This window comes from Salvelinus sp. IW2-2015, linkage group LG18 (assembly GCF_002910315.2).
Source record: "Salvelinus sp. IW2-2015 linkage group LG18, ASM291031v2, whole genome shotgun sequence".
NCBI classification, from domain to species: domain Eukaryota; kingdom Metazoa; phylum Chordata; class Actinopteri; order Salmoniformes; family Salmonidae; genus Salvelinus; species Salvelinus sp. IW2-2015.
In genome coordinates this window covers 15818140-15829758 of record NC_036858.1, presented here as the reverse complement: position 1 = coordinate 15829758, position 11619 = coordinate 15818140, and the positions used below count along the sequence as shown (strand labels likewise).

General features: G+C 42.2%; 1 protein-coding gene across 2 annotated transcripts; it reads left to right on the top strand.

Moving 5' to 3' along the window:
* The first annotated feature begins 2086 nt into the window (after positions 1-2086).
* On the top strand, positions 2087-8397 carry LOC111978385 (probable phosphatase phospho1). Of its 2 annotated transcripts, none has more exons than XM_024008413.2 (2): positions 2087-2281; positions 4080-8397. In XM_024008413.2, the coding sequence occupies exons 1-2, from the start codon at positions 2272-2274 to the stop codon at positions 4898-4900; spliced, it is 831 nt and encodes a 276-aa protein (XP_023864181.1). In that variant the 5' UTR covers positions 2087-2271; the 3' UTR covers positions 4901-8397. The 2 variants fall into 2 exon arrangements, with proteins under 2 accessions (XP_023864181.1, XP_023864182.1); XM_024008414.2 differs by lacking the exon at positions 2087-2281 and adding an exon at positions 2328-2568.
* Positions 8398-11619: the final 3222 nt, after the last annotated feature.

Genomic DNA, 11619 nt, shown 5'->3' with positions numbered 1-11619 from the left:
GGGCGCTGTGTTGAAGTCACAGTGCCCCCATCTTGGCACTCCCACCCATTACAAAAAATATTTTGGAAGCCATAGAAATGCTTTTATTAATGTCTACATTCGTTTTGCCACTTTTATTCTATTACAGAAATCATAATACATACTTTTAAATTATATTATGTGAGCAAACCATAAAATTGTCCTTAAAGTATACTTTTTTGAGATTTAAAGTATCATTTTTGAGATTACTAATGTTACTGTCCCACTAAAACAAAAATAATATTTAAATACATGTAATTTTGTCCTTGAAACATTTAATTGAAATACTGTAGAATCCATTCATTCCTATGGAGGACTGCTCCTACTGGGGAATGACAAAATGGCCGACCGGTGGTTTCAAAGCCACTCGATGACCAATACGTACAGCAGCACCAGCAATCCAGGGTTTATCATTGCTTCCAACCTATCAAGTGCTACAGTGATGCACAAAAACAGTCCACAGGAAGCCAGAAGTTAAATACAATTCCATTTCAACTTTCTGTGCAGGTGGGCAGGAAGCTTGGTCATGACGAGGTTGGAAGTTTGAGACAAAATATATAGATTTGATTTTTATTTAGTCACTTGCAATGTACAGTGAAATTCTTAAGCTCTGAGCTCCAACYGTGCAATTGTGAATGAAACAATAAAACATAAACAAATGTATAATAATAACATATACAGTATATGTTCACAACTGTGACATTGATAAATATAAATGTCCATTGGGGTGTGGGCAGGGAAATTGGGGGAGGGAGTGGGGTAGTGGTGGCTATCTGCTAAATGACTAAAATGTAAATGTGTTCAGCATGATAAGTGTCCATTGGGGTGGGGGCATGGTAGATGCCTGTTGAGGGGAGGGAAAGTTTCCAAATGGGGAAATGCATGGAGTCACCACCTTCTTGTGCCTTCTTCACCATTGTGTCTGTGTAGTTTGTGTAGTTTGACCATTTCAGCTCCTCAGAGATGAACTTGACATTTTGTAGGTCACCACGGAGGCCCCTTTGATAAGGATGGAGGCGTGCCCATCCTGGTTCCTCCTGAAGTCCAATCAGCTCATTTGTTTGGCTGACATTGAGGGAGAGGTTCTCTATGTGATCAAGTGTTACATAAAGTGTTCTGTCAAACTGTCTAGTAGTCATTTTCTCACAGCATTAGAAAAGTTGTCTTAATGTCTTTGTTTGCCAAAAGGCATCCTGTTTTTTTGTTTCTGATCTTTAGATCTCAATTTATGACATTGAAACAGCCTAAGAAGGTTCACTGAAACCCTTCCAACCTAAGAACTTCAATTCCATTGACGATTAATAGTGAATATCTGGTCAATATACTGTACTGTGGCCTACCATTGAACAACCTTGACCAGCAATCAGTGGACTTGTTGGCGGAGCTTGTACAATGGCGCTATGTTCCACCACGTCAATGGCTGAGAACAGAAGATACAGGAGATCTATAAAACAGATTACTGTAGCCCACACGGGGACTGTTACCATGATAATGTGTGTAGGTCACGAGTGTTGCACATACATGAATAAACATAGGCACGCTGTGTTCCAACTCTACACAAATGCAATGAACTACCATTGAATACTTTTTAAATTCTTCCTTTACCATACGTCAGTAAGCTATAGCGGTCTACTACGCTTTATTGACACATTTTCTCATATGGTGTTTTTCTTCAGCAATATAACTAGGGCGGCAGGAAGCCTAAAGGTTAGAACGTTGGGCCAGTAAGGTCGCCAAAATGTGAAAAATCTGCCAATGTGCCCTTGAGCAAGGCATTTACACCTAAATTCACCAGGGTTGCCTTTGATAATGGCAGACCCTGGTCATGGCCCCACTCTCCAAGGGTGTCTCATGGGGAGTTGGGATATGCAAAAAAACAATTTCCACTCTCCACATACATAGGACAAATATAAGCACCCACCAATGAGATAATTTAGGTATATTCCATGCTATTATACAAAGAGCGTTATACCGTGTCAATACATGGCTGAGAGCGCGTAGCACAATCTACGCACGTAAACCTGTAGCCGCCTCCTATGTTGTCGCGTCACTGGGACGCAGTTGGACGTCATCGCGGCTGTCGCTCTCCTTGGTTTTGACGCCCATGGTGGGGGAGTTGGAATGCATTTAATTCATCTGCCCCCGCTACCCGGCGAGGCGAAGCAAATGTCCYGTCGCCGACACAAGAATGCGGTAGCCGGGCACCAGCAACCACTCAGGACGAGGGGCACAGAGCTGACCATTTGAAATCACATGTTCACCGGTATAATTMTTTGATGTCATAATATCGTCTATCTATTCTCTCTGTTCTGCTTAATATTGATTTTGTCTTTTGATCCCCTGGCGCGCAAACCCCCAAAAAATGCACGGTCAATGTACCCAAATCGGACAGTGGAGTGGGTTGCGCTACGGACCTTCAAGGGTAACCTTTAGTCGCATTAATAATAGCTGTTCGAGTGTATATTTAGACAGCTTAGTCAGTGGATATGTACTATAAATAAGGGGACCAGTGTGGGAATGGAAATCAGCGTTTATCAGTCATCTGATGAGGTGCGTTGGAACAGTTGTATTGGCATGTGTAAAATTAGATCTGTATTTACGCAGGCTGTATCAGCAAAGTGTCTTTGATCGGCCTGGGAATAGCCCATAATCTAACACTGTTTTTCAAAAATGGGCAGGACGTTTTGTTTTTCTTTTGGGATTGCAATGCGCAAATGTTGCAGCACTGCGCTGCTCTTTACACTTTAATTATTTAATCTGCTGTTGCACTTCTGCTTTGCTGATGGGGAGATTTGTTCACGTAAGAGTTCTATGCTGTAACGGTCTGGGTTTAAAATGCATATAGGCACCATTGCATAGGCCTATAAAATCCAACCATATAAACTAACAAAGCTGTTACTTTAAATCAACAAACAGCAGCAGCCAATATGCTATTTCAATGGGTTGCAACATTTTACTAAGACTATCATTTATCATGACTATTTATTAGGTTACTTAGACCAAATTATTATTTATTTGTTGCTATGATTGATTTTAGGAACGCTTGGGACACTAGGGAATATTGAACCAATTGACTGCTCTCCGTTGGTCCACTTATGGTCAAGATATGCAGTGTGATGTAATATCCTTGTGGCCCAGCCCTCTTTCTCCACTCCAGTTACAGCAAGGCTGCAACAGTAGTGCCTTGTGCCTGCTTGAAGCCTAGCTCTTATGTCAAAATGGCATCATTCCAAGGTTGAGGCTGTGGGCTGTATCCTAGGGGCTCCATGTTAATCTATTGAATGAATGTGGAGATGTTCAGCATTTGAATATTGCCAAGTGTAGGCCTAGTGTGTTGTTTGTTGATAAAGTTGTGCAGATATTATTTTATCGCGCTATAGCTTAATAATTCAAGTGATATCTTTCAAAACAATCGGGATGCTACATTTTCCCACACTTGCCATAAACTGTATGTGAATGTCCTCCCTGTTGGTTTTCTCTTCGATACATTCCATTTGGTATCTCAGACCCGTTTTCTTACCTCAACTCCACATCTCTTCCTTTCCTCCTGTAGTAATTCTTAAATCCCAAAGTCCAGTCCTAAGGACTTAGTCTGGGCTGGTTGTAAATTCTCCCCATTTCCGCCGCCTTACGTTGTTGCAATTTAAAGCTCATTAAGCTCGCTCAATGGAAAGTCTCCATTGAAAGGTATTTTCAGTCACAGATTTAATAACAGGTTTAATCAAGGTCTGTGCAACGCATCAACCCATAATGTGGTACTTTTACTTTTTACTTGGTGGAGTTTGGACCAGAGGCATACCAGCAATGACATGACATGATGACAGAGGGTGATAAGACATTCAGGATTCAAGATGTCAGCCAAATGCACACCACAGTGGTTCACAAAATGTACAGTACAGTTGGCCTATAGTACACAGGGGCAATATTTTTAGCTAGGTCACAGTCTTAAGCCACATCTCAAAAGGAAGCCACTAGTAAGTTTCGACCACCATGGTAAACACTGGCATGACTCACTTTGTTCAACCGTCTCTTTTGTCCCCCTGTCCTCTTATCTTCCTCAGGTGTGGGCGAGCCACCGTCCCACCGCTCCCCAAACATGGCTGCCTCATCTGTCCCTTCCACGGCCCCGGTCCCGTCCCCTCCCAAACGCTTCCTGGTTCTCTTCGACTTCGACGAAACTATCGTCAACGAGAGCAGCGACGATGCAGTGGTGCGCGCCGCCCCAGGCCAGCAGCTCCCCGATTGGCTGAGACACTCGTACCGCGAGGGCTACTACAACGAGCAAATGCAGCGCATCCTGGCCTACATTGCTGAGCAGGGCGTCACTGAGGACTCCATTCGCTCCAAGGTCGAGCAAATTCCCCCCACGCCCGGCCTTCTCACTCTCTTCCAGTACCTCCAGTCCCGCAAGCAGGACTTTGAGTTGGTGGTGGTCTCCGACGCAAACATGTACTTCATTGAGGCATGGCTGGAGAGGGCTGGGGCTCGCCACCTCTTCCACAGGATCTTCACCAACCCGGCCAGCTTCGACGCTCAGGGGCGCCTGGTGCTCCTGCCCTTCCACGCCCACGGCTGCCAGCGCTGCCCCGATAACATGTGCAAGCAGGTGATCGTACGGGAGTACCTGGCGCGGCGGCAGCAGGAGCGCGGCGGCTGCCCCTTCCAGAGGGTGTTCTACGTGGGGGACGGGGCCAACGACATTTGCCCCATGCTAGCCCTGGGGCCCCGCGACACGGCCTTCCCCAGGAGGCACTTTCCCATGCACCGGCTGCTGCAGGAGATGCAGGACGCTGGGACGGAGGGCCTTAAGGTCAGCGTGGTGCCCTGGGCCAGCGGGCAGGACGTGGTGGACTGCCTGAACAGGCTGGAGGAGGAGAGATGAGATGCAGAAAGGACACTGCAGCTAGACAGGTACCAGATTGTGTGCTGTCAGTACAAACAAATCTGGGACCTGGTATAGCACACAGAAGCAGGGTAGGAATGAACAGATTAGGGCACCCCCAAAGGTTACTGTTAAAAGTATTACAGTGTAGGAGGAAAATGACATGACGCATGTCCAGTGTTTTTAAGCAGGTGCTAGAGATCCAAGAATATGTTTGTAAAAGACTAAAGAAGACTTGACTTATTGCAAATTATGCTCCCATGTGCTTCATTGACAACGTTTTGACCTAAGGTAGACCTAAGGGTCGAAACATTATCAATAAAGCACACGTAAGCATTGAGGATAAAGAAGGACAGAATACTTCAGCGTGATTGCAGTGTGCATAGTCTTCCCTTTTGGTTAGCAGTACTACTGTAAGCATTAAGATGATTAATTTTGGGGTTAACAGTACCATCTCTGTAGGCATTAAGAAGATTAATTTTGGGGTAACAGTACCATCTCTGTAGGCATTAAGAAGATTAATTTTGGGTTAACAGTACCATCTCTGTAGGCATTAAGAATATTAATGTTGGTCCTGTCCACTACTTTGTAGGACACCTCCAGGAGTCAATGTGTCATTTGCACCTTGGAATATAAGGGTTCTAATCTTCCCACTTGGTGCTTGACAGCTGCAGTATGTGTGGGCTTTTGTTCCACCCCAGGTCTAAAACATCCTGCAGGTAGTGTTTTAGTGTTTTATAAGTTGATATAAGCATATATGAGCCTTTAAAATGTCTTATAGTAAGGCTTAAYCAATCACGATGAGTAGATTATTGTTCAAATGAGATGTGTTGTTGGCTTGGGTAAAAAAGCCTGTCTGCACACTCTAGCTTTTCAAGATCAGGGTTTGTAACTATTGGGTTGATGACAGTGGCCGTGTCCAAATGCCCATACTAGCGTACTAAATAGTATGCAAAAAAGAAAGTGCTATATAGTATGTGAAATTTCAAACATAGTACTCCGAATGCGTCATCTAATACGTGATTGCGTTGACTCCGGCCATTCGTTCATTTTGGTACACCGCATCAATTTATCTGATTATCCGCTGTTTTCAAACATGTGAGTCGGAAAAAAGTGGAGAATTCTAATAGATCAGACGTCGAAATGAGAATGCAGTTTAAGTATGTAGTACGCTAGTATGGATATTTCGACACAATCAATGTTCTTTACATGGTCCAGGAGTGTGAGCATTGTTTTGTCCCGGCCCAGCCTTAACACACCTCATTCTGCTAATAAAGTAAGTGATGACTGGTTGACATAAGTTGACTAATAGAATCATGTGTTCTAGCAGTGTCTGGTACCAAAGCCCACACACACCGTGGCTCTCCAGGACCAGGCTTGGGATAGAATGACACAGAGAGAGACGCCACTGACGCTCTGGCACACACTCGCTGACACCTAATATACAAGGGCAATGTACACCGACTTGAGATGCAAAGTGAAGCCCGTGCATCCGCGCTGCACCTCTTTGTACAGTACACCCTCACATTGTGAGAAACCTATGAAACACTTGAGACATGAGACATTGGAATCTGTGTGTGGTCCCATGTCTATCATTCTATTGACATTGGAGTGTCTCAATCCCTCCCCCCTGCTATAACTTTCATGGTCTCCTCAGACATTTGAACCTATTGGCCTTCCTTGAACACCCCCATCTCCAGTGTTAACTCTTTCATTGAGCTCTGAGACTTGACAGGGGAGACTATTAACTAATTGAGTCAACAACTCTCTATATCTGGGTTGCTGTCCACCCAAAAAGGCAGAGAATCAACTAATGTCCTCCAGAAATGGGTATTGGAGACTTGTTATCGAATTATAGGGGATGCCTGGAGATGGTGGTGGGTTCTACCATAAGAAACCAGGGCATTCCMGTAAGCATTCAAATATGAACATCTCCTCCAGTGATAGAAATACTACCTTGGTCCAGCACACTATTTCAGTGCATCCTCACATACTGAGTCTATGTGCATGTGTATGTAATTTGAACCSTATACAAGACAAGTGTGTGCTCAAAGTCATAAATCACTGTGAACAAAAGGCCATGGGGTTTGAGTGTTTGTATCTTTGACCCTGATGTAACAAACAAACAAAAATCCAAAAGGCTTCCTTGAAAATAAACCGACCTGCATGTTGATGTGTTATTGTCATCAAAGGAAGTACCTTTGATGAGATAACAAATTATGAATCAGTGTTACAGCACTTGTTGGTTAAATTTGTCTCCGTTGTAACAAAATAATCTCTCATCCAACCATAGGCCTACTCATAGGTCAAATACGTTCAAATACTTGTTCTGCGCTTGATTTGGTTTGCCCGGTACAATGGKACAAATGGAATAGTCCCAAAAGTGTGAACTTCAAATCAAAGTGAATAACGTGCATCTCAAATACTTTCAAGCATCGGTCATCGTCAAGTATTTGAAGGTCTTCGAGCTACTGTATGGATTTGATCCAGCTCTGGTTGCCTTAAGCCTCCATGTTCAGGATGGTAGCAAAAGAAGTTGGCGAGTAGAAACAGATTTGACAACCAGGATAACGCATAGGCCTCAATAGATCCTGTCTGTAGCTTGGTCTCTCAGGGAGCGATGAACGATGTATAGAGCAGGAATAGCTGCTGATACAAATAGTGTTTATTTGCATATATTATTTGCATATCAGCTACATTGCTGTGACCCATGATCAGCATATGATCAGTAAATCACATTGGAGATCATTGATTTGCTCTGTCAGAATATTTTTGAAATATTGGAGTATGATACTGAAAGAGATTAAAGTATTTTAGTGGTTTGGTGATAGCCATAGTGGGACTTCACTTTAGCTATCAGTTGAATATGTAATACACTATGCTGAGGATGGTGGTGGTGTTGTACTAATTCTGTGATCACTAGATAATACAATAATTGACCTGTAACTTGACCTGTAACTGCAATCCAGACATTAAGCTTTGCATAGAAGAATATCCTTGTTTGAGTTTTGTGCAATAACTGGCTTTATGTTCACAGTATAGGTTTAAGTGAAGAGAACGAGAGGAAGTGTAATACTGTGAAACTCTTATCCCCAATGTGTCCCGCACCTACGGACCGTTTTCACTATATAATCTCACCTCAACTTTCACTGAAATGTGTTACAAATGTTGGTAGAGTGTTATAGCCCCACTTAAACCAAAATGGCCAGTGTTTTGGGTGCTCCTCTTGGCTAATATATTAATTTCTCTTGAAAATGATGTCTGTGTGTGTTTGTGTGTTCTGGTTTGACGGTTTGAGAAATATCCTTCTTGTTTTGACCGGCATTACTCCTCCTGCAATACTGAACTGACTGATCCTCACTGTTCTACTTTAAGAGACGCTATGCTGTGTACTTCATGTTTTAGCCTGTTTTGTCTTTCATCTAAAAATCAAAGAGACCATGTGTGTAATGTACCATTGTAATAGTAACAGGAATATAAAGCCATCAACTAACTGAGCAGATTTTCCGGATTTATTTTCATCTGTGTTCAGTGCTTCAAGTTTTGAATTGGAAACCTAATGGAGAATGAGTTGAATATATATTTGATGAATGTAGTTGAATTGTTGGCACGGTATGACCAATTGTATTTCCCATGCTTTGGAATGTGTCAACAATTAAAACAATACTTTTATTTGAAACAGCATGCCAATTAAAACATGTCCCCTCCTTAACTATCCACTATTTATCCACTAACATATCCTTGTAAAAGATTGTCTTCCTCATGCAAGAAACAGAGGCGTCATGCGCACCATTTTTTGACATCATTGATGGACATATACACTGTCTTAGAAATATTTTTTTGTTTGCAAAGTTTGATTCCATGGGCTCAATAAGCATACCCATGCATATAGGACTTATTTCCACAAGGTGGCGCCGGTTGAATATGTTTCTGCCAAACGACTGAATGTAGACTACAATACAGTACTAGCGGATAAACGCTAACGTAAGGAAAATGGAATAGAATCGACTGTCAGAAGTCAATGGTGGCGTTCCAGTTCATCAAAAGATTGCTATATCATATGGATGTTGTTCCTGAGATGTCAAATTGTTCTGCAGGCATTGTAAAATATGTTAATCTGCGCAATGTGACTGCATAAAACACACACACACTACTATATCATAAATAAATAAAAAAKAGTGTTTTGTACTCAAAGGGTTGATGTGTTATTACACAGTTATTTTCAAGTTACCTGTAAAAGGCGTCCTGTTTATCTCGTAACCAAGAACCAAATGTTTAACAGTCTGTCACGAGAGACTAGGGTTCGGTCAACAGTATTGCTGATCACATACTATAGCATTGGTTTTACTGAATATGACAGAAAAGGCCTGAAGCCTTTTGTAGTGATGTAGATGACATCTGGTGTTTGTGGTTGTCCGTGTCACTTTACTCAGACTGAAGTGAGTTGAGATGCTGCTGAACTCAGCCAAGTAACCAGTTGACTCAGCACACACAAACACAAACACAAACACAAACACAAACACATGTGCTCACACACACACACAACCCACACACACACACACACACAACACACACACACACACACACACACACACACACACACACACACACACACACACACACACACACACGTGCATTTAAGCACACACTAACGTGCGCAACACACACACACACACACACACACACAACACATATAATAAGGACTTTTCCTTCCACTGAATTTTAGACGGTCATATCTCTGTTTATGCTTTCTTCCTCTCTTTCTCCCCTCTCTCTCTTTTTGCCTCACTCTGTCTCTCTCTCTCCCCCATTCTCTGTATGAATTCTGCCACTCTGAGCCCTCCAAGCAAATCATTGTCATTGCTGTTGTCCAACTATACATTTTTAGTTGTTATCACCTTAATCCCTTAACAATAATGTCAGAGAGCTGACCAGCTATTGGAGTAGACAAGCTCCTCTCGATCTCTCTCGTGCTCTCAATTTTTTTTTACATTCAGCATCACTACGTCAATGGAGATTTAGTATCCTTTCTAACAAAGATATCGACATATATTTCGGGATGTCGTGTATCCCTGGAAATAATAAGAATTCATGTAAACGTAACAGTTTTGAAAACATACATTGTCCAAACAAAATAGTCTCTTGGCACAACTTACCCTGGGTATGGGGTAAATGGAGCATATGGACAGGGTAAGTTGAGCTGCCTTGGGGTAAGATGTTCCACATCTACACATTTATGTACCGAATAAAACATTATCACCACTGCCTTCGGAAAAAAAGATTGAGGTCATGTGGATGACAAATTGGCAAAATACTATGCATATTACTGACAAAATGTAACCATCATTTGTATAGTGTATGTTGAGCCCCAAAGCAATCATTTTGATAATATTATCACACATCTACAAGGATGCACTTTCATGCTGGGTTTAGGACCTCATGTTGTAGCTTATAGAGACCCAAACGGATGTATAAAACAGTATTACAATTATCTACTTTGGTTTAGCTACAAGCATCACGAAACTTAAAACGCAAGAAATGAATTTGACTCTGTGAAAATCCGTTTTTTGGACCTAACTTGTTGACCACTTTTTCCATGTGGTTTCTTCCTTCACAAACTCCATGAAAGAATGACCTTTTCCTAAATATTTGGTCACATGATTCATTTTGTTTATGGTTTTCTAGAAACAAGGGGTGGCTCAACCAACCCTTTGGCACAACTTACCTCACTCTCCCCTATGTGAGCTGTCTCTGACTGGCTCTCAGAAAGACTATGGATGGTTATTGACTATATGGACATGAGCATGTATTGTCAGTGAGCCTTAACTCATAGCACCGAGACCGTAACTAAAATTGGTCTTTCATTTTAAGCGGGCATCGGGACTGAAATTGCTATAGAGCTAATATTTTCTGTGTCTATTACTGTCAAATTGGCAGAATAATAAGACATGCCGCTAAATTCAATTGTCAATAACCTAGGCGTATAAGTGTATAAGACAGGGAAATCTGGTTAGCGTTAAGCGCATCAAAAACAATGACAAATTGACTCTGTTGGATCTCGACCTTCAACAAGATCACCCAGCTCCTCCCTTTCTTCCACTGTCAATATCTAGGTATCAGGAGCACAGTCAATTCTCAATCTAATACGCCCATATCCCTTCACTACACTAAAGGAATCCCACTTGTCAAAGCACTTTACAAGCCAATGTTATCTGGTGATTGTGGGTAACCCCATTGATTTTGCTACATTCAATTACTCCTCCCGAGGTGAAAGATAACTCAGTTAAGGGAGTATGGCCTTTTAAGAGGTCACTTTGAATTAGAACCTTGTGCTTCCTTTGCCAAAACACTATCAGGCTGATTAGACCAAAAGTGTTTCCCTTTTGCATTCGATTAATTTGTCTACCTCTTTGATGCCTGTAGGCATTGGGTTGGCCAGAGGTGAAGCCAATTGGTTCTACAGAGTGTTCCTAATATGGATTCTGTTCTGTTGGCAGCAGCAGTCCATCTACAACCACGTTAAGGTGTGTGAGCCAGAGATACGATTGAGACAATATGCTCCTCTCTTGTCTGATTTGAAGTCGCTTCTCCAATTTCTGGTGGAATTGAGAGGAAATGTGGAAACAATAGAGTAATAAGGTTGGACATTTGAATCAGCTCTCTAAATCCTTGTATTTGTTATAGTGCCACGTGTTTTTTTCAGGAAATGATTGATGCTG